We start from the raw sequence: 27,889 nt of genomic DNA on the forward strand, positions 1-27,889 counted from the left end.
TCTGCCATTTTGAAGTCAATAAGCTAAATTTGTATGAGCCTTCTGTCAGGGCTGTACAGAGAGCAATAAAAATGGTCAATTTTAGCCCAGCAATTTCATTGCCAGACAGACCACATCTGTCATACAGGCCATTTGTAATAAATTTCGCTCTTAAAAATGGCTTTTGTTCATTATTAGACAGAGAGTGCTGAAGTTGTAACTACATGTCGCAGTAATGTTGAGATGGTAAAAATAAAGTTTGGCAGGTATGTGTTTTTAAAGAAGATACAGATAATTGCTAATATGGGTTGACTTACATTTGCACAAAATGTAAGGTAAAATCTGACACCAATATTTTCAGTCAGACCCAATGTTACCCTTAAGTGTACATTTGACTGGAACATGTTGGTCCATTTTTAATTCCAGTATGTTTTTCTAATAGTTTGCACTTAGTGTAGTGCTCCTTTTTGATTTTGAAAAGCGATTTTCTGTTATAAGATGCTGTTTGTAACGATGTGGTATCTTAAAAGCCATTATTTTTGAATGGTTGTAACTCATTTACTTCCGTAGTGTACCAAATAGGGTAGTTAGGGGAGTACTCAAATGCTTTTAGCGATAGCTGCTGTAAACGTGTCATATTGTGAAGCAAATTTTTAAAATGTTTTTAGTATTCACCCATCAGAGCAGCCAGCAGTAAAGTGCAGTTCGTTCCAACCAGACTCTTAGAAATACTGCTTTTAAGGTGGGGTTTTACAGCAAATGCCTGTAGGCCATAATGTCAAGGGAAGGAATTTATATGTTGGTGCTTGCTGCATGTCTTGCAATTACAGTGTTGATAGACTATTTACATTCTCATCTCTCTGCCAGTCCTACAGTGTTTTGGCTTAGATGTTGCATCGGGCCAAATTTCCAAAAGGCTAGCCTCCAGTCAGACAACTCATTCTGATAACAGGGAAAATGTAGAATAAGAGCTGATCACTGATCCAGCAGATCTGTTATCATTTGACCTGATGCCTATGATTTTATAATATGCATCTATTCTGAGCTCCACTTACAGCCCCACAAATGAAGTAGTAGTGTGTGCTCATGTCAACCAAACTTCCTCTCCATTCAGTATCAAGCGCCTTTGTCTCTCTAGTATTGAACGAGTAGCCAGTTTTTTTTGTTTTTTAAATGTATTTATTTATTTTTTTCAAATGTAATCTTTGTATGTGTTCAAACTCTGAATAATGCCCCAGGTCATGAAGGAGTGCACTGCCATTTTGAGCCGCCTCTGATTCGGAGCGCAACAAAACGGGTTTGTGCGCAAGATAGCAAGAGAATGGCGAGGGGGGGTGGGGGAGAAAAGACCCCAAGAAAAGAGAAGAAGGAGCAGAGGAGCTACGACAGGACTGTGGGTGGATTATTAACTAGGCTTTCTGAAGGGCCTTGTACCCACGGCGCTTTGTTTTGCGTCCCCCCAGAGGGAAAGTGCCGATGAATTGTGTCTAAAGCCTTGGCACGGCTCACGCGGCGTCTGTGTTGCTCTGCCTACATAGAAATGTGATGAATAGCTGACATTGAAGTGTACTCTGTCTCTCTGCGGCCTGCGAAAATATTTGAACATGCGTGTTTATTCTAAAGGGTGCACCTGCCCCCTATTAACTACAGAGAACGAGAAGTGGCAGCTGTGGAATTCTGCTATTTTTGCAGGAGAAGGGAGAAACAATTCTTGTGTGTCCTTCGTTGCGTACCCGTGTGTGTGTGTGTGTGTGTGTGTGTGTGTGTGTGTGTGTGGTTTTTTGCGGGGTTTTTTTTTCCAACCCCCGTCTCTGCTGCGTAAGGAGATTGTAAAGTACGGTGGAAATAAAAGAGGATGCAGCCTCAAAAGATTTATCTTTTGAAAGTTTAATTAATAAACATGAATTGTTACCCCCAGCGCATGATTGAGTTTGTTGACGCTTCAGTCCCTCTCTTGTGGAGCGCCTCTGTGTGCATGATAACCCCAGAAGATGCATTTGACTTTAAAAAGAGGCAATCTCCATGAGTGTGTTGATAATGCTTTGCTCTGCAAAACAGGCACATGCTAGCCTGGTCACAGATCAAGCAGACCAAGGCTAGAGTCTTTAACTGCAGTCTAACTCTGTGCTCCAGGATATGTTATTAGTCTTTTTGATCTTTTATACTCCACACCAGTGCCAAACATTTAAAGATTATTTTTGCACGTGGGTGTGTGACTCTTTTTATGGTTCCAATGATTTTATATCACAACCACAGTGTTGGTTTTTCCCCTCTTCAGTTAGTCAGAGTCAGTTGTTGGCTATTAAATGACTGTAAGCAGATCTACTAATGGCCCTAAGTGTTCACCTTTGGACTGTGCTGTCAGCCAATGGCGTAGGCCCTGTGGGCTTGTGTCCCCGGCCTGTGATTGATTGATTGGCTGGTGTCGGTGCCTGTTGCCCGCTCCTGTCACGCATTGGCCCCCAGTGAAAGGCTAGCACTCTGGCTGGACTGTCCTGATGGATGTGTTGGTTCAGATAGACCCTGTTGATACTGAAGTGGATGCGTGGCTCTGGTTTCAAGCACTGGCTGTGAATGAAAGAGTGTGTGTGTGTGTGTGTGTGTGTGTGTGTGTGTGTGTTTTTTAGTGGTAAGATTTGGTTGATTTAGACTTGGTGTGTGTATGTGTAAAAATGGACTTGGATAGTTTGTGTCTGTGGAGAAACAAAAGGCTTTGGTTTCCAGGTTGAATGCAGACGAGAGGCATGTGTTGTGTTGTGTGGGACGTGGCCTTTCTCCCTGTGTCTGTGCAGTGTGTCCCAGTCCCAGTGCTGCTGCTGCAGAGTGAAGGTGAGGTCTGACTGATGAAGTGTGACGTGTCAAAGTTCATCCCGGCCCACCCCCTGCCCACCCCGCACCCACCCCCTCAGCTATCCTCCCTCCACACGACCCCTTGACCTTTATCATGTCGTGAGCATGCACCTCTGAATCCCTACCGCCACCCACCCCCTGCTCACCCCTCCGCTGCAGAGCTCATTCCATCCCTCTGTCAGTTTTCTTTTTTTCCTTTTTCCTTTTCCCTCCACTTTTTTTTTTGCGCAAAGTGGAGTTTTTAGAGGAGCCTTCGAGGTCCTTGGTAATATCCAGGCAGGGGATGGTGTGTTGAATTCCCAGATACAGGGCCCTCCCCAATTGAATGCTAATGGCGTCTCTCTTTTTTTCCCTGGATTGTTCCACTTTGAGCAAAAAAATTCTACACTACCATGCCCCACTTAAGCGTAACCTTCTTCCGTCCTCGGTAATAGATCCCTTGAGAAACGGCCAAGTTAAATCATTCTTATGCTTGAAAAGACACTGTATGTCTGCCCTTCTTTTCACAATCACACCGGGTTTAAGCCCCTTAATCTGTTCTCTGGATTATGTTCTTTTTCCCTCGTTCCACTATACAGCCCGGAGGTTTTCTTATCAGTCTGGGTGGACTCTGACACTCTCTCGCTGTGTGGATGCGGAAAGGCGCGTAGTCAGAAACTAAGGCCAGTTATTCCTCAGGGAAGTGAGTATGTGGCTGGTATTTACATCAGAACAAACAAATATGGAGATGACCATAAAGCGAAGGCGCAATCCTGGTCTATCTTTTCTTTGGTTTTGACCACTGCAATTATCTTTGACACTCTTGCCTATGTTTGTCCTCCCTAAAAGAAGCTGAAATGGACGGCACCTTTGTACCCTCTCCATAAACACGGGCAGGATGTCCTCAGTTCTCTGTCGGAATGGTGTCAGAATGCCATCAACCGCGTAGTGCGATCGTATCGCCTTAGAAGTTCTATATTAAGGCCGCTCCAATGAACCACCGGAGTTGGCTCCAGGCGTCTATTAGTGGCTCGACCAGAACTTGCTTAGCAACTGGTGTACCTTTCCCCAACCGTATCTTTTATCAGCAGAGTACTATATTTCAAAAAAAGCCCACAGTGGCAGTTGATGTAACTATCTGGGTAGAAGGTTGTGCGCCAAAAATGGCTACTTTGCGAGACCGTGTGCTGGCAACAACGGCTGTTGCCTTCCCAGCTCGATCCTTGGCTTGTAGATTTCCCGGCTGCTAGCGTAAATTATGATGCCAAAGCCCATGTGTGGGCAAAGCCACTATGGCCCATGTTCCTGTTATTGCCACACCGCCAAGGTTTACTTTTTCATCAGGGGGGGGGTCACTGACATAGCCTCTTATAAGTAATCCTCCGGAATGGCACTGTGAGAATAGCATAGCAAAGTAATGTGACTGTGCTGCTCTTTGTCTGCTTTTAGTCAAGGCCAAGGTCTCTCTTCTCTTTCTCTCGTACCGGCTCTGTACGTATGAGGAACGCTGCCTTAAAGATGGAATGGGCTTTTTTATTTTATTTTGTCTGCCCAGTCTCCCTGCCCCCAAAAGTGCCTGAGGGCAATTCTTTTTTCAGTGCTCATGCTGAGGCAGTCATTAAGATCATGTGACCCTTGACCCCTGACCTTTGATACCCCGCAGCACCTTGGCTGTATTATCTTTCTAAACACCGGTGTGCTTTCCTTTCATTGACAGCCCCGTGACTCCAGCTCTAATCTATATTGGCTGATGCGACTCACATTTTAATTGCCTGTGCTGTCAGAAGCTAATCCCTCATGTTGTTTTGAGGCGCTCTCTCTATGCACTCAAATAAGACGATTGCCTTCAGCACGGTATTATTTCATATAAAGAAAAAGATTAAAGATGCCTGTTCAATTGCAGCTTAAAATATTCATGTTAAAATGGTATCCATGGAATTTTACTATGGTGTTTTTTTCCCCCCCCACTTGTATGCTGTTTGTCGATGTGAATTATTTATTTGCTACAAGCAGTAAAATACAGTGGGTTGCAAATGCAGTTGGTTGCTCGGAATTAATCACCATTTTCACATTTAGAAAAGATATTTAAACATATTTGCACAATCGGCATTGTTGTGAACATTTATATTTGATATGATTTTCAAAAATATTTTGGATATTCAACCCATAGTGATTTTGAGTTCAGTAATTCACAAATACTACAAAGGTACCCCTTATTTGATCATAGCTGTTTATACCGTAATAAGGTGCTACCAGTTGATATTATAAGAACAAAATCTCTCTCAGGACATAATAATCACTCTGTCCAAGGGTCATCTGGCAGGCAGAAGAAATTACAGACTGAGGTGACAAAGTGATGCAGATTATTGTGAGGAAAATACAGGAATATATTCCTGAAACTACAGGAAAACATTCCAAGTAATTTTTATGTTTATGTCCAATTGAGCAGCACTGGACCAACTCAAACAAAGTTAAAGTTGCATCACAACACCCAGATGCAAGATGCAACACAGTCCAGCTATTAAGTAGGATATTTTAGTTTTTAATGCTTTTATTTCTAATGTCAACAGACAAGCAACTTATTTAGCATCTAGAAATGCGCTAAAAGATAAAAGGTTTATAATGCAAACACTGATTGAGAAAATGCTATGTCTAGATATCTTTTTTAAACAAGAAAACTGTGATTATTTGAAGGGTTGAATTATTTTGCAAACCACTCAAATTAACCTCTGTCCTGGCCTGATCTGGCCATGGCAGGGGTTGAATGGAAGCCTTAAGGAGTGGCGCAGCACTTGAGCCCATTATCATGGCAGTCAGAGGGATGCGATGGCTGTTTGACCTTTCCCATTTATTATGCCCTCAGCCCTGGGGCTGAATTGGCTCTTGGACTCCAGGCTCATTAAATGCGTTTTGTAAGCCTGCTAAGGTCCTTCATCGGAACAAACAAAGGCAGCCACGCACACCTGTCCTATTGGTGGTGTGTTGTTGCAGTATGTTTGTGTTGTTTTTGTGGGAGATGTTTGTAGCGCCGAAATACTCTTGTGTCTCTTTAAAGGGGAGGATTCACTAGCTGAGTCGTGACCATCATCTTGTGACCTTTTTGCTAAAACCGGTAAACTCGTCTGACACGCCTGCGAGTGTTCTGAATAATTGCATGCTTGGGATGGCGGTGGCTTTGAAAACAAACATTTCATTTGTCAGTCGTCGCCTCGCTCGGAGGGAAGAGTCACGGGGGTTCAGCCATCGCCTCAGGCCTGAGTGACTGCTCCCCCTGTTTCCCTCCCCTCCCCTTCACTAATGTTTCTCAATCCATACGCCAACAGGTCAGGCCGGCTCTCTCTTCCCTTTCGGCCCCAATCTCTCTCTCCTTTTTTTCCTTCTTTCTTTTCTATTCCTGTCTGGTTCTCAATCTTCCTCTGTGTGCTGTTTCTGTTTATCACTTGCTCTCCCTCATCAATTTCCCTCCAGTGTGCCACTATAAGAACAGTCATAGCCCCACCCTACCCCACCCTCTGGGTGCAAAGACTCGGCTTCAGCTGGATGGCTGCTGAACCTTCTACCCAATTAGAGCCTGGGGGTTATGTCAGGGAAGGCATAGGTCACCTGCAGGGCAACAGATTCCACTGAAACATACACACATAAGAAAGAAGGAACTAAAGAAGACTATGTCAATTATTTCCATGTTTGGGGGACTGAGAATAAGAAACTCAGAAATGTTAAAGTTGACTGGTATTAAGCAGACGCTCTTATGTAAAGTCATAGAGGTTCGCAATGGCGTGTTCGGGAATCCAACCCGGCCGGCTAATAGTCAGGCGGTGACATTATCGTTGCCCTATCACGGCCGCAACTTTAAGTGCCTCGAATGATTTGTGGTACTCGTTAAAATGAATATTTAGAGGGAATGTTTCTGACTGAGCGAGTATGAGCATGCGTGTGTGCTTGAGATGGCTGTGTTTCATTGTCATTGGTGAAATCTTTGATAAAATTCATGACTGAGTATGTTAGGGTGGACACTCCCTGGTGACCAGCTGTCATGTGACCCCTTCCTGAGTTGCTACAACGTAATTCAGTTTTATGATTCCAGCAGCACACCACGCAGTCTGCTGGCCCAAAGGCGATTCACGAACCGATACCAGATTACATTTTTTGAAGTCTGTTGTTTTGATGTGTGTGAGTGTTTTGTTAAAAAAAAATAAAAGCTGACCAAAGACAAGAGCAGAAATAATCTGTATAAAAATCACAGTTAAACATGGAGTTGAAGAGTGCAATATGGTGATTTAAAAATTAAAAAAAAAAAAAAAAAAAAAGGCTGACAAAATGTTGCGTTCTACCCCGCAGGTTACTCACATCTGCCTGGCAGTTTGTACTCCAGCCCCTACATTCCCGTCGGCCATATGGAACACCCACAGCTGGGCCAGCATGCACTCTTCGACTCACAAAAAGGTTTGCCATCTTTTTCCTCCGAAGCATTCATGTGCACCGTGATTTCCATCAAGGGTCAGGTGCTCTATTGATTATAACTGAATGCTTGATCTGCCAGTCTGTGCAGGTAGCACCCACACTGATATGTAACGCTAAGCTTTTGTTTATACTGAGTGCTTAGAGACAAAACCACCACTTTGTGTTTAACAGTCCATGTGAAGAGCATGTGTAGGCAGTTGTCTTGGTTTTGTGTGTGTGTGGGAGTTGTTTTTTTTCCCTTTCTTTTTTTGTTTGATAAATGAAGTATTTCTAGTAGGTTTTATTTCTCTGTTAGCTGATTATAAAGGTCCTAGCATTACCTCCTACACAGTAGACAGACACAGTTGACTTCAGGTTGTTGCTGTTGTTCCTTCTGCACAGTCTAACAGCAATGACATCTAGCTTTTCAATCAAAAATCGACTGGGTATTTTTTTTTTGCTTAGTTACTGGGCAACTCCTTAACTGAGAAAACATTGGAGAACCCTTTTGCAATTATGTAAGGACATAATGTAATCTGAAAACTGCTGCCCTGATCAAAAAAACAATGCAACTGCTTTCAGCCGGTATTCTGTCTATAATGGAGTGGAATGGAAATGGTGACCCAAACTTTTGAACGGCAGTGTATGTTTTCCTTTCCAAGATGCTGCAAATGACTGTGCTGTTGCCCAATGACTTAGCTTTGATCATGCTGTCTTGTTCTCTTGCAGAAGGCTTCTACCTGCCCAGTCCCGTGGGGCAACAGTCTTTGCACTCCCAGTCCAGCCTCTCCCGCAGCCCTGGTGCCCACATGCCCAGCTCCCTGTCCAGGGAGAAGGAGCCTCTGCCTGCCCACAAAAGCCTGAGGGACCCTGTGAGGGAGCGGGAAATGGGGAAGGAAAAGGCCTTCAAGATTGAGTTGGGAACCCCGCTGCATAGGCGGGAACGGGAGAGGGAACGGGAACGTGAGAGGGAACGGGAACGGGAGAGGGAACGTGAGAGGGAACGGGAACGGGAACGGGAGAGAGAACGGGAGAGAGAACGGGAGCGTGACCGGTCCAGGGAGGAGCAGCGCCCCCACAGCGTAGTGGACCTGACGCAAGATGTCAAGACCGAGGACGACCGGGAGCGGCACCCTCTCTCCGGGTCAGAGCGGCTAGGAAAGGGCGGCATGGAGCACGTGTGGCCGGCCTTCCACCAGCACCCATTTGGGCCGAGCGCGCCCGACGCCAAACCCAAGCATCCGCTGCAGACGTCGTCGATCAGCAACTGCAGGAGCGGTGGAAGCGGCAGCGGGCAGGGCGGTTCTTCGGCCCGGTGTGCCAGCGGAGAACCCGACCGTGACCGGGGTCTCCGTGACGACGAGAACGCTCGACCCAGCGTCGCCAGCCACCACCTCGGGAGCCACGTGGAACGACAGAAGCGGTGCGACTCGGTGTCGGGCTCTCCCGGAGGTCCCCTGCACATGTCTTACGCCGTCCCCCCCTCCCTGCAGAGCCCGCTGTCCCACCTGCCTCCCCGGCTGGTGTCTTCTGGCACCTACCCTCCCCCTCACCACATGCCGCCTGGCCTGTACCCCTTCTACTCGGCCGCCAAGGAGCCAGGAAAGGAACACCGAGTGATCGCTCCCACGTATGTGCCTTCTGTCGAGGTTTACGACGAGAGGAAAGGACCGATCCAGATTGCCTCGCAAGCTCGAGATAATAAAAACGACAAAAGCAGGGAGAGAGAGAGGGAGAGGGAGCGAGAAAGAGAGAAAGACAGGGAAAGAGAGCGGGAAAGAGAACGAGAGAGGGACCGGGAAGCCTACAGATCAGTGCCACTGGTTGACAGGACTCATGTTGACCACGGGCGGCCCTTGGTTAGAAATGAGTCCCCCCCTCACTCCGACTACAAAAGAGACCTCTTGAGGGAGGAAGGCTCTGTCATAAGGTCAAACGGTTTAGCCATAAAACGACCCCCTCCTGCCGACATGTGCACGAGCAAATCCAGGCACAGCCCCGACGTCCGGGACTACTCCAGCGCCCCGTCCAGACACCCCATTAAAATGGACCTGGAGGCAGAGAGCCGCAGCCAGGAGCGGGAACGAGAGCGGGAGCGGACTGCCCGGCCTGCGCACCCCTTTGCGGGGATGGACCCAGCTGCAATGCACACAGATCCACATCCCCTGAAGGGCTTTGCGACTGCTGAGCCCAAATGGAAACCTTTTGACATGGGCAACTACGCCACCAGCCACATGGCTGCTCTGGCTGCCCACCACGGACACGTGGGCCGCGGAGGGGACGAGGACGGGGGCAAGCGAATGTACCTCGACCCCTCCGGCCTCCACCACAGGCCCTCCGGCAGCAGTAACAGCCCCGAGGGCCTCCAGCCGGACCCTCACCCCGCGGGCGAGGTGTCGGCCATGCAGAGTCTCATCAAGTACAGCGGAAACTTCCCTGGCGAGCCCGGCGCCAGGCACCCCTCTTCCTCCTCCTCCTCCTCCTCCGCCTCCTCTGGCGGTGGCAGGAGCCCGTTCGGTGGGCTCGGGAGCATGAAGCTAGAGGCTGGCCACAGCCACAACCACGGGCACGGCCATGGCCACGGCCCTGGACCCGGCGGCGTGTCCAAGGTACAGCACCTTCCCCCGCAGCAGCCCGGTAAGCAGCTGAAGAGGGACCCGGAGAGACCCGACAGCGCCAAGTCCTTTGGCAGAGACGCGGGCGGCGGCGGCAGCACTCAGGGGGAGGTGGAGGTCCGGCATCCGCCTGTGGGCATCGCTGTGGCTGTGGCGCGTCAGCGAGACAACAACAGCAAACCCAGCTCAGGACCAGGGGACCGTGAGAGGACCATCCCTGGAGGAGGCATCAAAAGTAAGATTGATTTAGTCGCTTTACATTTCCAGCTCAAGTCAATACATGGATTTCTATGCAACGTCATGAAAACATGCGTGCGCATCCAAGAGGCAGAAAACACCATAGAACAGCATAGAGCAAAAGAATAAAATTAGTTTTTGTGCTGAAAACTGCACCAATTCGAAATCACGATGGTTAGAGAATGTTAAATATGTTCAATATCCCTAACGGAATGCATGTCTTCGCCAAAAATGACAAAATATGATGTTATATTAATAATGCAAATGAACGGCAAACTTTGAAATATAGTCTGAAATGAGATGTTATTATCATTGAGACAACAGGGGTATACAAAAAAATCCGATTACAGCAGCCGACTATTTAGGTTAAGTTTATAACGTTGTGGACGGCCACCAAGTGTCTTCTGCCCCATGGCTGCGCGCGCATCTAGTTTTGTTGGTAAACGGGAAACACGTCCATATGGCTTTGCGTAATATTTCAACAGTGGACTTCTCACTAGGAACAAAAAAAAGTTCTCTTCATATCTTAACAATTCACCTGTTTGAGTGTGCTTTTTTTTTTTTTTGACCTTTTTTTTCTTTTATTGTGTTGCGGAGAGAAACCCCAAGCCTAAGAGCCTCCCCTCCTGTTTACTACCAAGCCATTTCAGGGACCTTATGTAAAAGAGATGGCTAAGGTCTTGTCAGTGTGCTTTTCCTACAGTAGGGCCTGCCAGTGTAGGGAGGTGTGTGTGTGTGTGTGTGTGTGTGTGTGTGAGAGAGTATACTAAGCCTTTTCTCTGACTAAGATGCTGCCTGCCTGCCTGCCTTCCTGCCTGCATTATAAATGTAATTTACAGAGCAGAACTAAAAGCTCCAAACAAGAGCTGAATTCTAATAGGACTTTAGGTTTGTTGCTAAGCAATAGAATCAGCCTTGACTGAGCGAGGGGGAGAGGCATTAATTTATTTCCTTCTGTGTGCGCAGGGTTTGTAGTAATAACACCAGCTCCCCTTTTGAACCACGGGGACGTTCTGAAATCATAAATGTGTCCGAAGAGAAAAAAAAATGGCGAACGGTGCCTTTTTTTGTGTGGGTGGTTCTGATCATGTTTGTTTTGGGTGTTCTCCTTTTATGCCCCTCCCTTTCCTCCTCCGCCGATGGCTGACGGATAGCGTTTTGCGGGACTAGATTTCAGTAACCTTGGAAACGAGTGGGAAAAACCTCTGGCTCGGGAGCATGACCGCGATCGGAGTGCTCCTCTCGTGTGGCCCTCTGAGGTTTGCCAAGAGCGTATTCCTCCTCCAGCCTGCTGTCAATACTGAAGGGTTCAATACACTCGTAAAAATGACTGAGGGGACCTGGGTGCATCTCTCCAGCCACCCGGAGCCTGCACTCACTGTGACATTTATTTCAGGCTATTTTGAAATGCTGGCATGGAACCCTCCTGGCTTTAAACAGAATATTGACCATTGTTGTACAAGTCGCATCATTTTTATTTTATTTTTTCACGTATCGTATCGACAACAGCTGCTGGATGTGCATTTGATTTTAAAGTGGATTAGAGTGAGCTATAGTGTTATTGCAGACTGCTGTTTGAGTCGTATTTTGCTTTGTACTGACCATAGCCCTCCAGCAACGAAACCGTACAGTCAATTTGATGTGCCTGTCGTCGGCTTTTGTTGAGGGGTGGTAATGTCCATGTTGTGTTAACTCATCCCACTTGACTTGTGCAAACTGAATCAGCCCATTGACTGATAAGCTCTGTCACTAAGAGCTGTGGCTATCTTTAGACTCGTCCATGCCCACGGAGAAATGCAAACACATTCTGACACCCAGGCACAGTCCAGACCCCTTTTGAAGTCCTGTTGAGAGTGGAGTGAACACAGAAGGCACCAGAGATGGAATAACACGCTACAGTGGCCTGCTATGTGTTAGATAATTCTGGAACAGAGGTGCTCGCTGTAATATACGCATAGTTATCTTGTCTGAGGTTATTGAGCTTAAAATGCAGGTTGAGTCTGCCGTAACGACATTCCTTTGAATGGCTCTCCCAAATTAATTTGATTTATGGGTCTGCGAATTCCAGAGTTCACAATTGAGGCTTCATGCAAACCACCTGTGCCTTTCCAACATAAACCCTACCCCACCCCCACCAGCCCCCATCTGAAACCTGACCCCTCACCTCTTTTATCTGTGCCCCCTCACAGACTCGGGTCACGCTGAGGACGATCGAGGAGATGAACGCACACGTCACCGTGACGACCGGCTCCTAACTGGCCGCCTCGAGCGAGAACAGGAGAAGGTTTTGAGGTGAGACGTTTAACATGCTCAATTAACATCAACAACGCAGTTATCAACAAGCGCAATAATATATAACAAGTGCAATAACATTTCAAATGGGCAACAGATGCTGTCTTATCCTTCTTTTATTTTATTTATCTTAACATCACCTGTACTTTATTACTATTTAGACATTCTTATATTTATCTGTTTTTTTAATGTTTTTATCCTAAGTACACCCTCAGTTGTAGCAAACCAAGTTTTGTTGTATTGGTGTCTGTACAATGGCAGTATATATCTAATTCAAGTCTATCTACCTAACACTGTAAGACCAAGTATGCATTATATCTAATTTTTATGAAATTCTACCACTCAGTTACTGAATGTTACTTTTTGACATTGTAACCATTAACTTGTAGCTAGATGAAGGCCATTAACATGTAGCTAGATGAAGGCCATAAAATGTAATACAGCATCATTTATTTTGCGTTCTTGTATTCATTAATGTAATCTCGTACTGGAAGCCTTTGAAGTCTTTTGTGTCTGCTGTTGCATTTTGGATTTTTGTCTTGCACTGGGTGAAATTTGGGTAAAATGGAACCGAAAGTCTATACCCAATCTTCTCACAGAGACATGGGGAGGAGCAGCACCACACAGTTCTGTGGCCAAGATTGATTTTTCTCCCCCCGCAGTTATGTGGAAACTGGCGATAAGAGCCGTTAAAGGATAGGATGTTTGTCCTTTTGAAGGTTACTCATTAAAGTAACTCCCAGTTCTCATAAGCTACCAGTGAAGGCGCTCCGAAAGAGGATCCAAACGAGATGTATACAGTGCCTTGTGAGGCCTGTATCCCAGCAGCAGCAGCAGCAGCAGCAGTAGTGGTTCTTGCCAAAAACGGAGATCATTTTTGCCCCGAAATTAATTTAAGTATGTCGTCTTGCCTTCAGAGGTAGCCAAGAGTAAAAATGGCGGAGAGCGCACATAATTAATTGCACCTCGTTATGAAAATGTTTTTTAGTTTACTGCCGAAGGCTGTGAGCACTTCCGCTCTGCTTCAGAAAAGCCGCTCGACTCCTTCTGATGGCTCCTCATTGGCTTAACAGGGCATGTTTTTATTGGTCTCCCTCGCAGCGTGGGTTTCTTTAAGGAGCAGATGGATTTATGGGTACTTTCCCCATGCTCATGGGAGTCTATTTTCAAAGTGTTGCACTCATTTAGAGTGGCAGAAAAAGCCTGGCCTTCCCCACTGTGGAAATTGCTGCTTATAAAAAAGACTGGCTCTCCCAGCAGGGGATCAGCCTCCAGTTTTTGCTCCCACTGCATAACCCTGGATGGATGAATGGCCGGGTGAACGAGAGTTAGTGCCCCATGTCTTGGTAATGCCTTTATATGCCACAGTCGCTTAAAAAGCAATGCTACTACAGCGAGGGTCCAGATGCTAGTTGTTCTAAAAAAATTCAAATATGAAATAAAGTACCAGGGTGACTGTTAATGAAGGACCTGCGTAATTAGCAGTGGTCAGCTGGCAAAAGGGAGCATGAGATTTTTTCACATTGCTTGAGTAGCAATTACACAGACAGCTACACGGTACTGCGAACTTTGGCCTTGTTCCCAGGCCGAAGCATGCTTACATTATGCAAAAAAAAATCTATTTACTTTGAGTTTTTCAGACTTTGAATCCTGGGCTGTGGTGTCTGTGTCTAATTTGTCCTGGAAAAAAGGGGAACAAATGACAGAAAGCCTCATTATTCTGTGTAACCGCTTTTTAAATTGTACCCCCTTCTCTCTCTCTGTCTCTCTCTCTCTCTCTCTCCCTCTCCCTCCCTTCCCCTTTCTCTCCCTCTCTCTCTTGGTTTTCCATCGGCAGGGAGAGTAAGGAGCTGGCTGAGTACACTCAGATGCACCCCCCAATGGTGTCGGCCAGTGGACTCAACCCTAACCTGGTGGTGACCGGTGGGCCGGCCCTGGCTGGAACGGGGCGTTGGCCCGGCGACCCGGGCTCCCACCTGGCCTCGCACCCCTGGCTGCCACGCTCCGCCACTCCCTCCGTCTGGCTGCAGGGGTCACCTTACGGTAATACCACGGACACTTCTCAATGTGTCGCAGTGCCAGCGAAGTCGTGATTTAAAGTTTAGTGTTTCTGTACTGGGGCACTTCAAGGTTATTTTATTTCCAAAGAATGTTGTGGTGTTTTGCAGTCTGATTGATTGTTTGTTTGTTTGTTTGTTTTTGTTTTGCTTGGTTTGGTTTGCTTTTGCCTCACCGTTTTCACTGTGCTGTAATTCCCCTCTCCTTGAGATTGGGATCGCGGCGGTTCTGCCGTGTTTGCAGTGTCACACGGCTGCTTAATTTCCTCTGATTCGTCTCTGTGGGCCTGTCTGGTGTGTTTCTGCCAGTTCTGTTCCAACTCGGCTTCTAAGAATGTCCTAACTCTCTGCCCCAGACAGAAAAAAAAAAAAAACTAAAAAAAAAAAGTCATGGTCTGTACATGTTCCTCATCCAAAAATAACAGCACAAACCAATGTGCTCCCTTTGCGATTCCCTGACACTGAGATTGCAGTCTAGACAGTACTCCCAAAACAAGAATGCCCCTAGCCTAGCACAAGTTCAAAAGGCCTTCCATTCCTGGCATAGATGAAGAAAAAGCTGTTCAACTTAAGTGCAGAGTTGGCATTATGGCGTTACAAAGGCAGCTATGAGCAGTTGCCAAAACCACTTCAGTTGCGATGCAAATGGACCATCAACTCCAGGCTTTGCGTAGGAGTCCTGTGCTGGTCATCTAACAGTAGTTTTCGTTTTTGTTTGTTTGATCCATGCAGGCCTGCCACCCCCCTCCATGCACCAGGGCCTGTCCTCTGGCTACCCTCCTGCCATGCCGGGCTCCATCCCAGCACCGTACCAGTTTGCCCGCGATCCCCAGTCTGGCCAGCTGATTGTCATTCCTGCGGAGCATCTCTCCCATTATGGTAGGTTCCCCACAGGCCTTTAGAGAGACATTTTAGACATGTCTGTTTTTCTCTACAAGTGTGTGGGTAAGGGCTGGAAATGGAATGTTATGTTATCTTGTGGTTTATATACATTCGTATATCTGAGTCTCAGATGAATGTCTTGTCAAAATATGTATACTTTCTTTAACCTCTATATATGGATTAGTATTTGCATTCTTCATATCCATATGCACGCTACTCGTAACTTGCACTACCCCTGTTTTTTTCTGTATATTGGCTTTTCTGATATAGGCAAATATGGGCTGTGTAGTTGTCCTGCCCATGTATAAGTTGTATTTGTATGTCTTGTACGTATGTTTCTATCATTGTGGATTATGTGTGAAAATGCCAATACTAGCCAGAGAAGCAATCTTTTCCATACTGTGAAACATGTAAATAATGGACATTTATTTAAGATCTACCACACCCATGCAGAAACTCCTCACCATACTGAACATACCTGAGCCTCACCTCCTCCTCCTGTTGTTACCCCCCCCCTGCGGCGGCGGAGGAGTTGATGGAGCGCGCGCCCCCTCTGTGGCCTGCGCTGTACCCTCCGGCGGGCAGCTCCCTGCAGCACGCTCACCAGCTCCAGCTGCTCTCCCACCAGCAGCTCGTGCGCCAGCAGGAGCTCTACATGATCCAGCAGCAGGCCGCTCAGGTCATGGAGATGCAGAGGAACGCACAGTTCGTGGTGAGCAGTCGCACAGCACATCTTTTATTTGGCACTCATTTCATTTTACTCACTACTACTTGACTGACTTCTAATTACGGTTATGTACAGTAACTACTAGTCAAATATTTGCCACAATACACGGTATCAGACCGGAGGTTTTTGGTGTATGTGCAGTCATTAAATATTTGGCGAGTCCCTGTGCATTCAAACCACTGTGCATACAGACTGTGCGACAGACAAACACACAATTTCTACTGAGTTTGCAGTGTTTGCAATATGCGTGTTTGTGCAAAGTGACAGGACGAAACTCCGCAAACATGAGCATTTGCCAACTACTGTACATCTAAATGCAGAGAAGACGAAGGAAAAATGCAAAGCTTGCGTTCATTCGGAGTCTGGATGGCTCAGTCCTCCTTCCATTCAGTGTACACACACACAAACACACACACACACTCGCACTACTTTCCATAACCTGTGCCAGACGTCTGTTAAAATGCTCTCTGTAGGGGGTTCATAAAGATGTTGAAGGTGGCACCCTGCTGCTAGCTGTGTCTTTGATGGGCTTTTGCCATTTGGAGTGAATATCGGAAGCTTGTGAGAAGCAGTCGGGACGAACCGTGCGTTTGTTGTCATATGCCTTTTTGTTGTCGTTGCCTAAATCTGTGTGAATAATGGCACCTGCTAGTTTCTCGGCTAGTTGTATTCGGGACCATCTCCAGGGGGTGTCTGTGCTTGTGGTGCCTCTCATCATGCACCTCCTGACCACAGCTTTCTCTCCACTCACAGGAGAGGCTAAAGGCCAGCGAACAAAGGGCCGACATGGAGGACAAAGTGGACAAGAGAGGCAGTGAGGGGACCCATAAGACGGGCCTCTCGGCCGTCTCCGCCCCGCCGCTGCACCCTCGCAAGCCGCCGCACCGCTCGCCGACGCCGTCCACCTCGTCCTACACCAAGGCCCTCACGCCGCTGCCCATTGCCCCGTTGCCGTCCCCGTCCGTCACGACGCTCAAGTCCGAGGAGCAGCAGCACCTCAAGGCCGAGAAGCCGTTCCCGCCGCAGTCCTACTCGCACCCGTCCACCCCAGCCCCGCACCCCCACAGCCCGGTCTTGGCCTCCCCACCGCCCCCCTCGCCCATCCGGCCCAAAGAGGAGTCTGTGGAGGTGGCTGAGAAGGAAGGACTGGAGCTACAGAAGCAGGCTTCAGCCCCCTTTCAGTCCATGTATCAAGGTCAGCCACACACACACACACACACACACACACACACACACACACACACACACACACACACACACTCACTCTTTCTCTCTCTCTTTTATCTCTCTCTCATATGCCTGAGCTTGGCTTTCATTTGGTATGTATAATGAATACTAAAGGTGGTAAGAGCCTATATGTTAATTTCCCTATAGGTGGTTGTTAAGTCTGTAAATGTCTTTTTACAGGACCCCTGAAAGAGTAGCTAATGCTTTGCAGTTTGCACCAGTTCATCAGGATCCTCATAACATCATAGGCCCACAAGAGTGGAAAGTGGATTTTGGGAGCTAAAACGGCTGCTAATGTGTGTGTAACAGAAAGCCAGAGTTATTGTACTTGAATTATTATTATTATATTAATTATTACCATCAAAGTCCATGATTGATGCATATGTTTTGCATGCATGTAGCTTTTTAATTAACGGTGGTATGAATCTGCATATAGCTTGTAATTAAAACTACAGAGCACATCAGAAGCAGTCATTGTTGCAGCCCTGGCTATTGATCTTCCGGTAACAAATTTGAAGAGCATGTTGGGCAGGGGCCTGGGGATCTGTGCAGGACAGCAGGCGCGGAGGCTTAGATGCCCATTCTTCATGTCAAAGCATGCTGGGCTGGGCTGGGCTGCCTTAATGAGGAGGCTGCAAATAGTCCCACACATCTGGGATTACCAGCTGCCACTTTGCTTGCTTGCGATAGAGACTTCTTACCAAAGCAGCAGTTTTTGCCACTAGTCCCCTGACGGTTCTCGCTCTCTTGCACTCTCTGGCTCTTTCTCTCTTTTTCTCTCTTTCTTTCTTTCTTTCTTTCTTTCTTTCTTTTTTTTCTCTCTCTCTCTCTCTCTCTCTCTCTCTCTCTCTCTCTCTCTCTCTCTCTGTGTGATTTGTGAGTGGTAAAAAAAAGGATAAATGGTACTGTGTCAGAATAGAGATGAATAACTTTATATCTGTGATCTTGTTTATGTTGCTTCTCTTAGTGTGTGTGGAAGGACTCTTGAGCGAATGTGCATGAAAGTGAAAAGTGTGTGTGTGTGTTTTCTTGGGCATTTGGGATGCCATCACTGAGGCCACTTGGCTCATGAAACTTTCATAAAGCCTCAGTCCTGAAGTGCACATGGGCGATTAATCACTAAGTCACTTTGTCACAGGGACCTAAGCTCTCTGGTGTCTGCCGCTCTACATAAGCACTCCGAGCCCCTCAGTCTCTCTCTTTCTTTCTCTCTCTCTCTCTCTCTCTCTCTCTATCTCTATCTCTATCTCTCTCTCTCTCATTTAACCCTCTCTTCTTCCTTCCTCTCTTCCCAGAACTTCCTCCCGGCTATCCGTACCAGCCCCTAGCCGCTCCGTTCGCCAGCCACTACCCCTACCTCCTCCAGCCGGCAGCAGCCGCGGACGCCGATGGCCTGGCCCCGGACGTGCCTCTACCAACCGAGCCCTCGGAGTGCCTGGCATCCTCCGCCGCCGCCGCGGCTGTGGCCTCGGCCGACGTCAAACCCCGGCACCTGTGCTCTCCGGTGGTGGTGGAGCCGCTGCAGGCCTCCCGAGAGCCGGAGACGCCGGAGAGGAAGAGCGGCGTCCCCTCCCCCAAGCAGGAGCCCCAGCTGGAGGACTGCAAGGAGGGCCTGAGCCAGGAGGGCCTGGGGGCCCTGCGCCACTCCAGGGACGCAGAAGTGGCCTCAGCAGCCGTCTGCATGGAGGACGCCATAGGCCCGGCGGGCCTGGAGGTCCAGGATCGACCCAGACTGGACGAGCGCATGGAAGGCAGCAAGGAAGCATCTGGCGGAGGCATTAAAGTGGAAGTGGCGGTGTCCTCGTCGTATGGTTGCACCCCACCGTATTCCATCCCAGAGGCCCCGCTCCCAGATGGCAGGCCCAAGGTGGAGGTTCCGGAGAGGTACATCAGGCTGGCGGACTCGTCCTTCCAGCCCTCTGTGGGCCCACCTGAGGCCCGTCCTCAGGAGACCGAGCCGGTCCGTCCGTCCGAACAGGCCGCCCCCACACCAGAGCAGCTCAGCGCGGGCCGTGAGCCACAGGAGCCCGTGTCTGCGTCCGCTTCCTCCGCGTCGGCGTGTCCAGACGACGAGGCCCCGCAATCCGACAATCTGTTCCCCACGCACCCCTCTCCCGTGCCCCTGCATTCAGCCCTCCCCCTCCCGGCCGGTGCCCCTGTCCTCACCATCCTGCCCGAGGACCCCATGGCGGGCATGATCGCCCTGCTGGCCGCCAGCGAGTTGCCGCAGGCCGGCTCCCTGTCCGTTCTGGCAGCTGACCGCAGTGCTGGCATCTCCTCTCTGGAGTCGTCAGCCCTGGAGGGCATGACCCTGCTCAGCCAGCTGGCCGAGTTGGAGATGGAACGGCGGCAGGACGACGCAGCGCAGTGTAAGTTTCCCACCGCCAGCACCCCCAGCAGCACCATGGCCTCAATTGCTTCTCTTATTATTATTATTATTATTATTATTATTATTATTATATTGTCATTATATTGTCATGTACCATTTACTCTCTAGGGGACAAATTGTTTTGAATAAATAGTGTTGGATGAAGAGTACTGGATGAGTAGAGTAGCACTAGTGCACTCTGTGTATATAAATATTGTAAGACTCATATGATACTGTAGCCACATGTAGAATAAATAGTCAGTTTTTATGAATAAACTACATAGCATTCTATATACATAGCCTTGTGTGGAGTGTCCATGTAGTAGTTGGTATATATTGGTAACTAGATTAGGGACTCCTAATACAGATCACTTCGGCTCCTGTAGTGTTTGAAGTGTGCAGGTTGAGAGAGAGAGAGAGAGAGAGAGCACACGCAGTGATGAACAGCATGCGGGTGACGCGCCCTCATTGTGCGTGCAGCACCCTTCATGTAGCTCTTAGAGAAATAAGGAGATTTAAAGAGAAGGCAACTGTGCTGCCACACATCTCTCTCTCTCTCTCTCTCTCTCCCTCCCTTTCTCCCCTTTCCTCCTCTACATTCTTAATCTATTTAAGTGTCTGAGGCGCAGCACAGGCCTGTATTTATGGCAGTGTCACTCCACAGGAGAGCCTTTAGATACGCCTATGGGCCCCGCGTCTTTGGCTGCCTGGCTGCAATTAGTGTTGCGTATTGATCGTCTGGTTCTTTGTGTTGCAGCAGGCCTGGACTTCTGCGGCCTGGACAGTCTCCTCGAGGCCAGCAGGCAGATTCTTCTGGAGGCCATCGAGAGCCAGTCTCACATCCAACTGCCCCGAGAACTCGACCCAAACAAGCAGTACAGCTGGAGGCAAAAGAAGGATGAGCCAGTAATGACTCCCTCTTTCGTACACACACACACACACACACACACACACACAGACACACACACACACCCTCGTCGAAAATCTCCTGTCATTGTTATCCTAATGTTTGTTGATGTGTTTTAAATGCTGTCCTTTTGAGGTTGTTTTTTCCTTCAAAGATAGACTATAAAGCTCTTTAAAATGCACAGAGGGGTTCTGTTATCTCTGCAAGCGTGTCTAAGTACATGGCTGTGCGTATGGCTGTTTGTCTTAAAAAGGGCACTCACAGAGGAGACGGGTGACCCCCCTGCCGAATGGAGTCATTGCGCACATTTGTGAAAATGGCTGGAACAGGCAATTTGAGGCTCTTTCGGGTGCCCCTGTTGACTGCTTCACCAGCTGCTGAAAGGATGATTTTCTTTTTTCTTTTTTGAAAATAAAGCTAGAATGGTGCCTTGCCGATCTAAGTCAGATTTGAAATCTGTCGCATTCCTCACCTCTTGTTAGTAAGAAAATGGCTTGTCATCCCTGCCTTGGTGTGTTGAGAAAATGCTGAGAAAACAGTGCCTGTAATGAACAAGACGCCACTCTTAAGTGTTCCTAACTCTCTCTCTCTCTCTCTCTCTCCTTTAGATGTTCTCCAAGGCCTCGCTGGAGGCGATTGATGCCATGGAGGTGGAGTACCGCATCCGGCTGGCTGAGCTGCAGAAGAGGTACAAGGACAAGCAGCGGGAGCTGGGCAAGCTGCAGAGGTGGAAGGACAGCCAGTGAGTTACCCCTGACCTCTCCTGCATTGCCCAGCAGTCTTTGGGCCACTTGAATTTCACAGTTACCCTCATGTTCAGCCATCAAAGAGCATTTGAAGGAAACACTACCTATTTGACCACATTGCAGAATTTGACCATAACTAATCACATAACTAATAGATGGGTTTCCAAACAATCTCTCTATGAACCCCCCCCCCCCAAAGCTGAACTAAAGCATGTGTGCAGCTGAACACACATAAGCCAACTGTGTTTTGTGGTATGTGTAAACTGATCTGGATTGTGCGTTGTGTTTTGTGGGGTTTTTAGGGAGAAGCACCAGCAGCAGCAGCAGCTGCTCCAGCAGCAGCAGCAGCAGGAGGAGGCCAACAGGAGCCTGGGCAGACGGGGGCCGGGGCGGCCACGCAAGCGCAAACACGGCCTCTGTGCGCTCTCGCCTCAGAGGACTACCAGCAAACCGGACGCCAAGTGCACAAAGTGAGTGTGTCCTCTTGACCTCTGGACTGCCTGTGACATTTATTACCACTGTCCATGTCCGTTGTACCCCCTCAGCTCGAGCATACTAAGCATACTGATGTATGCCTGTGGTATAAGTTGCTTTGGATGAAAGTGTCTGCTAGATGAATAAACTATCTACTTTGGGCATTTGGCAAATGGCAACATGTACAAAGACAGATCTTCCGCAGAGTGAGGATTGGAAAGAGATAAGCTCTTGACTCTCCAGTGCGCCTGCTACCACCAGGCTCTTGGAGATGGAATCCAATGAGCTTTTGCACTGCTAGCAATATTAGGCTGCGCTTGTTGAGCTGTGCAAGATGGAACATCAAAGAGCACATTCATACCTTGCGGTTCCTAACTGCAAAAGTCAATCTCTAAATCTGGGCGGGAAAAAAACCCTCTCAGTGCAGTGCCTACAAGTGCTATTTAAGCAACCTTATCTATGTCTGGTTTTATCATTTACATCAAACCACGCCTGATAGTGCTTGGCTGGGTCTATGTTGGGATTTGTGAGAAGTGGAAAGGCATTTCTGCTTAGTTGTATTTCTCATTGCCTGTATATGTATATTTGTGTTTTTTGAATATTTTGTGGGGATTTTATGCCTTTTAATGCGACAGGATGAGTGACAGGAAGGGAATGATGGATAGATGGATGGATGGATGGATGGATGGATGGGATGGGATCGGGAAATGACCCGGGTCGGCCACAAGAGGGTTGTGTGAGAGTGTAGGCCAAACCGCTAAGTTTTTTTTTGCCATCACAGGACAGGCAGGGGACTGCACTACTCTGAGGACTCTGAAAGCGGGGAAGTTCTGAGGAAGCGGTTTCGTGCGTCCAGTCGGGATGAAGACGAGGAGCTGGACAGCGGAGGCACGCGGGGGAAGAGGAAGCAGAAGCGGTGGAATGACCCGGAAGCCTCGTCCAGTTACTCCCATGAGGTCAGTGTGCGGAAGAAAAACTCTTTTAAAAAGATTTTAACATTTGTAGATGGTCATAATGTCCAACCATGGACATGCAAGAGTTCAAGAGAAGGTCTTCTCCTCAACCTCCGACACCTCCATCTCTCTCTCTCTCTCTCTCTCTATTGTTCCCTACTTCATTTCTCTTCCGTTCTCCTCTTATAGGAATGAAATGCAGCACATGTTCCCATTTTGATTTCTATAAATAACATTGTGTCTGTATTCTATGTCTTCTTTTGTGAACAGGTGCCTAAAAAGGCCCATAAAAAGGGCCGAGTGAGTGAGCAGGAGCAGCTGGCCACCAAGCTGGACAAGGCCTTGTCGCTCACTAAACTGGGTAAATTCAACAAGTCCTCCTGCAGGTTTACAGACACCCCCTCAGGGAAGTCTAGGGCTAGCGGGGCCAGCGGAAGTGGCGGCAGCGGTAGCAAACGGCCCACTCTCTCGGACGCCGACTCCCGGGCAGGCCGGCCGAGCAAGTCGGGCCTGTCCAAAGACCTTGGCACCTTCGTGCACAAGTCCTCGTCCAAAGGAGGTAAAAGCAAAATGGCCGGCAAAACAAAAAACCCTGACGCGAGCCTCAAGGGAAGATCACAGCGGAAGGTGACTTACTCCCCGGCAAGATCCGAAGCCAGCAGCTACTCCAACAGTAAGTATGCCGACCGCTGGACACAAAACCTGCCGGGCCGGTTCTTGGAGATGAGTCCTCATGTCCAGATCTTAGCCAGCAGTGACTAGCTTGAAATCAGCCATCTTGTGCAGGCCCTGGTTTACTCTCTCAGTGAGTGCTCTGCATTCAAATGACATGTGAGTCATTATAGTTTTATGTGGACACTGTAGTGCAGTAATAAGAATGGCTGGTTATTAGGAGGTGCCATTGATTACCATAGCGGCTGTGCTAATTGGACTCCTGGATGTTGTGTGATAATGAAGGTTGTGGGATGGGTTAGGCATGGCATGATGTCAATTTTAATTGAGATGGGGTCGGAAGACTCATTCTGACAAATACAACCTTCAGTGGAGAGTTGACTTGAGAATTCTAGTAATTAGCACTGGTTCTATTAACAGTTTTCCACATTGTAAAATTTTTTTTATTTTATTTTTGGGGAGAAACTCATGGATAGTTGACTGTTGGTCTCTGAGCATTGCTATTGACTATGGAGCCCTCTGGGTCTGCAGTTCCTAAGTTTCTTTCCGTGTTGCTTTTCGGCGCAGACACTGACTCTGAGGACGACGACTCGCTGAAGGATGGGTGGCTCCCACGCTCCATGCTTAGCCGACCCAGTAGCTCGCGCCACCCCATGCCGGGCATGTCCAGAACTCCGTCCAAGAAGAAACGTTCGGCGTCGAAAAGGGCCTGCGCCTCGCCGGCAACCCTCAAAGCCAAGCAGGCGGCCAAAGACCGGAAACACAAGCACTTTGCAATGCTGCTGCAGGAGGCAGGCGTCAGCTCCTCAGAGGACTCGTTCGACCAAGGTTACTGAACGAAAACGCTAAAATAAAACAAACAAATACAATTTTTAAAATCCTACACTATGCAAAGAATTAGAGAGGTGGCAGCTATTCTCATAACTCTCTAAATTTTATTGCTTTATATTTTTGTTTTGTTTATGTTTTTGTTTTCCACATCCATCACTGCTGGCTTTGCTGATATGTTTCTAGAGGAGGCTTCTTTAGATTCAGGCAGTGCAGTCTTCCAAAAGCCCTGTTTTATGCTTGTATATAATATTATTGGCTCTTTCTGGAGTCCTTGCTATTTTTAAAACTTGCGTTCTTTTTAAATCACTTTTTTATAATTATGTCTGGCTTTCTAAGACATAATTGCCATTGTGACTGGAAAAAATGTGTGGCTTTGTGGAAAATTTGTTTGATCAATTGTATTGCAGTTTGGTACCCAAGCTTTATTAAACATGCTGATTTCTTTTTTATTGAAAGAGAAAAACTGTGGTCTTTGTCTCTCTTGCTTACATCTCTATCTAGATGTTTAGACTGCAGCACTTAGCACATTGCTACAACACTGCTCTGTTATTCAAATATCCCCATAGCAAAAACTGCTCTGCCTATTTGTGATTTGGAATAAATGGCTTGTGTGATTTATTAGGCTCCAGAATGACCGCAGAGATTTCACATTTCTGTTATTCAATGACAGCATTATGAGACGAGGCAAGCCTAGACACATCTCCAAACCAGTTATTCACTCTTGGCTTTATGGAAAAGAACTGAATACATCTTAGCATTAGGCCTTCCAATATACTTAATGATATGTACATCTCATTCAGCATCCACTGTTTAATGACAAATCTGTAAAAGGGAGAGGATGGAATATATGGTGTGTGAAACATGAGCCACATATCAGGGAACCTGCTGGGATATTTGGAAAACAGGGCTGCTTACTAAACGAACCACACCAATAATGAATAACCTAGTTTCCCTAGACTGCTCGCTTTCTCCCCTCTCTGCCCCTGCAGCTGCTTGGCCATTCCTCCACCCTTGCCCTTTGACCCCCCACCCCCGACCCTGCCCTTCTCCTACCCATGATGCTTTTGAATGTCTCTTGGTCTGTGCATTTGCTTGTCCTGCTGCAACCTCTCAAACAGACGCCTAAGCTTGGCATGGCTGGGACTATTGCAGCCAGCCAGCCATCCGCACAACGTGAGCTCAGTCTCCCATGTCACCTGAGCCATGGGCATTGTTCTGTAAGTAGGACACCACCCTCCTTTTCTATTTGATTTTGTTCTGACTTCTTAATTAATCTGCTACTGATTTTGTTTGTCTACCAATTTTGATTAAAAAAAAAAAACAATTTGTTCTGATGCTCTCCTATATAAACTAAACTTCAATAACGACAAATACATTTGGGAATGTTATGGATTTTTTTGCAATATTTTTTTGTTATTATTAATTCTGTTTTGGTTGGTTCTTGCTAATTGAATGCCATTTTGAGGCAATGTAGTGCCTGAAAAGCCATGGTTATGTCACCGCTTGGTATGTAGAGCTCTGGTATACTCATGAGGCTAGTTTTATTTTTATGATTTTACTGAACGTTTTCTTCAATTTTAATGCATAGTTGTCTGTTGACAGAACCCAGTTCACGACAATTCCACTTGAGATTCTTTGCAGTCCATATACATGCACATGACACTTACAGTCTTTGGCAGATGGTTTTTGTAGGATGGAACATATTTTGTGTAACTGTCAGTTAATGTCTGGAAGATGGCATTTAATGTTTAATCACATCGATTTTAGAAGCAGATGCAGATGTTTCCCTTGTGCTAGGCCCATATGGTTATTTGGCATTGGCTAGTCTGTTCCTATAAAGGTGGCATAAGAAGACTGCAAAACCCCCTAGCACATGTGGCTGCTGGCTTTCCTCTGATGATGAGAATTGAATTCAGTGAAATAGAGATATGGTTGTCTCCGATATTGCTGTCATCTTGGCTGTGTGATTCTAGCATTAGTTTTGGAGTGGTTGTCAGCACAATAGAGCATTGGTGGCATTATACCAGAGTCTTGTGGAGTGGTTAACAGTAGAACAGCACTGATGGTAGTGGTGGCATTATACCAGAGTCTTGTGTAATGTGTTGGCAGGTGAACATAGAGGTTGAGGGAGGCCGATGATATAACCATGGCTGAGGAATGCCGAGGCTGCCCCTGCCCCGGAGTCAGTGTGCCTGACAGAGTGCACCATGGGGCATTGGAGGTGTCCCGCTGAGCCCGCTTTGTGTGCTACCCTTTTGCTTGCTTCCACCCCTTCACCTGCCTGTGGTTGATTTGATTTGTTTTTATTTTTGTTTGTTGTTTTTCTTTCCTTAGTCACAATGACTTGGGAGTGTCGAGTCAGATCTGAAAAGGGAATCTCTAACTTGAGTGTGCGCAATGCCGACACGAGCTGAGCTCCTCTTATGTGTCTGCTTCAAAGCCTCCTAACGTCATTTGTGTTAACCAGCTCACCACGGCTTCCTCAAACCCTAACTGCACCGCTAACATCCTGTCTCTGTCCTCTGTCCTTGTCTGTTAACTGTGTGCCTCAGCTTTTTTGATAAAAGCAAATGAAAAGAGGAGTGATTTTTATTAATATTTTTTTTAATGATTATTATTACATTTGCTTTTCATATGGGTACCTGCTGTTTTACATTTAGTCCTTGAAAGTCCGCTGTTCTGTTTTATCAATTGTATCAGTCGGACAAGCTCTTCACTGAATGATGCGTTAATAATTGATGACCGTCTTAGTCAGGGATATGCGCTCACTTTGCATGCTAGTCAGGCGTTTTCCATGGTGCTGTGGGCTTTTTCGTCTTTCCACATCTTTTTTTAGCCACCTCTTTTCACCAGCACCACCACCGTCCCGCTCGTTCAGCAGAATCGGAATGGGGCTGCTCCCTCCTGAGCCACTTGTGTTTAGTCTGGCTTAAAGGGGAAATCGTGTACATCCAACCCCTCTTCCTCCACCCCCCATCCTCTCATTTTGCGAGGAAAAGGGGGAAAACGCAAGAGGACATGCTGAATAAAATCAGGCCCAACCGCCACCCGACCAACACCACCACCACCACCTCCGCCCGTCTCCCCTTCTCCCCTGCAAGGGAAAAAAAAAGCTCCTTAAGTTTAAAAAGCTGTATTGATGAGCTACTGCCCACCCTGCCTACAGTATCACTGCTGCATGAAGCCAGGCTTTGTCCCCCTTCCAGTAATCTTGTGTAGCTGTGGGTGGGCGCCCACGTATTTGCACTGGAACCCTCCCTAATCCAGGCGGACTTGGCCCCCGTGCTGCTAGATTAGAGTGGCCCGACGGAAGGGAAACGGTGCAGCCGCACGCCCACCTCTCCTGGCGGTGTCAGGATGATGAATGACAGACCGGTTTTGGTATTCACGATGGCTGCGGAGCTGGTTTTTAGTTTTCCCTTAAGCAGTCCAGTACCTTTTTCGGGTGAGGGAAATCCTTAAAAAGAAATGCCAAAGGGCTGCATTCATTATGCATTTTTTTTTTATTTTTAAAGCATGCATTTGGTTCAGCTTGAGAATGCATTTAGTACGAGGAGATACAATGCCTCGTTTGCTAACCACAACCAAAGACTGGTAGAACACTAATACCCAAAAGTGCTTAAGGCAACAACACTTGTGTCTTGCACAAAACC

The 27,889-nt window shown here is 47.5% G+C and overlaps 1 protein-coding gene across 7 annotated transcripts in view; it reads left to right on the top strand.

The window, feature by feature from the left end:
- The window catches only part of tnrc18 (trinucleotide repeat containing 18), a 67,845-nt gene that overhangs the window by 21,227 nt on the left and 18,729 nt on the right, over positions 1–27,889 (top strand). For 3 of the 7 annotated variants that reach the window (XM_048246720.1, XM_048246723.1, XM_048246721.1), the window contains exons 4-17: positions 7,147–7,251; positions 7,978–10,098; positions 12,290–12,392; positions 14,230–14,435; positions 15,182–15,328; positions 15,853–16,043; positions 16,812–17,253; positions 18,581–19,654; positions 20,411–20,559; positions 21,169–21,302; positions 21,600–21,776; positions 22,562–22,736; positions 23,004–23,406; positions 23,973–24,233. In XM_048246720.1, coding sequence (XP_048102677.1) covers positions 7,147–7,251; positions 7,978–10,098; positions 12,290–12,392; positions 14,230–14,435; positions 15,182–15,328; positions 15,853–16,043; positions 16,812–17,253; positions 18,581–19,654; positions 20,411–20,559; positions 21,169–21,302; positions 21,600–21,776; positions 22,562–22,736; positions 23,004–23,406; positions 23,973–24,233 — 5,688 coding nt within the window. The remainder of the gene's footprint in view (positions 1–7,146; positions 7,252–7,977; positions 10,099–12,289; positions 12,393–14,229; positions 14,436–15,181; positions 15,329–15,852; positions 16,044–16,811; positions 17,254–18,580; positions 19,655–20,410; positions 20,560–21,168; positions 21,303–21,599; positions 21,777–22,561; positions 22,737–23,003; positions 23,407–23,972; positions 24,234–27,889) is intronic. The other 4 variants (XM_048246725.1, XM_048246722.1, XM_048246724.1 and 1 more) reach the window with 4 other exon arrangements.

This window comes from Alosa alosa, chromosome 6 (assembly GCF_017589495.1).
Source record: "Alosa alosa isolate M-15738 ecotype Scorff River chromosome 6, AALO_Geno_1.1, whole genome shotgun sequence".
In the NCBI taxonomy this organism is placed as follows: Eukaryota; Metazoa; Chordata; class Actinopteri; order Clupeiformes; family Clupeidae; genus Alosa; species Alosa alosa.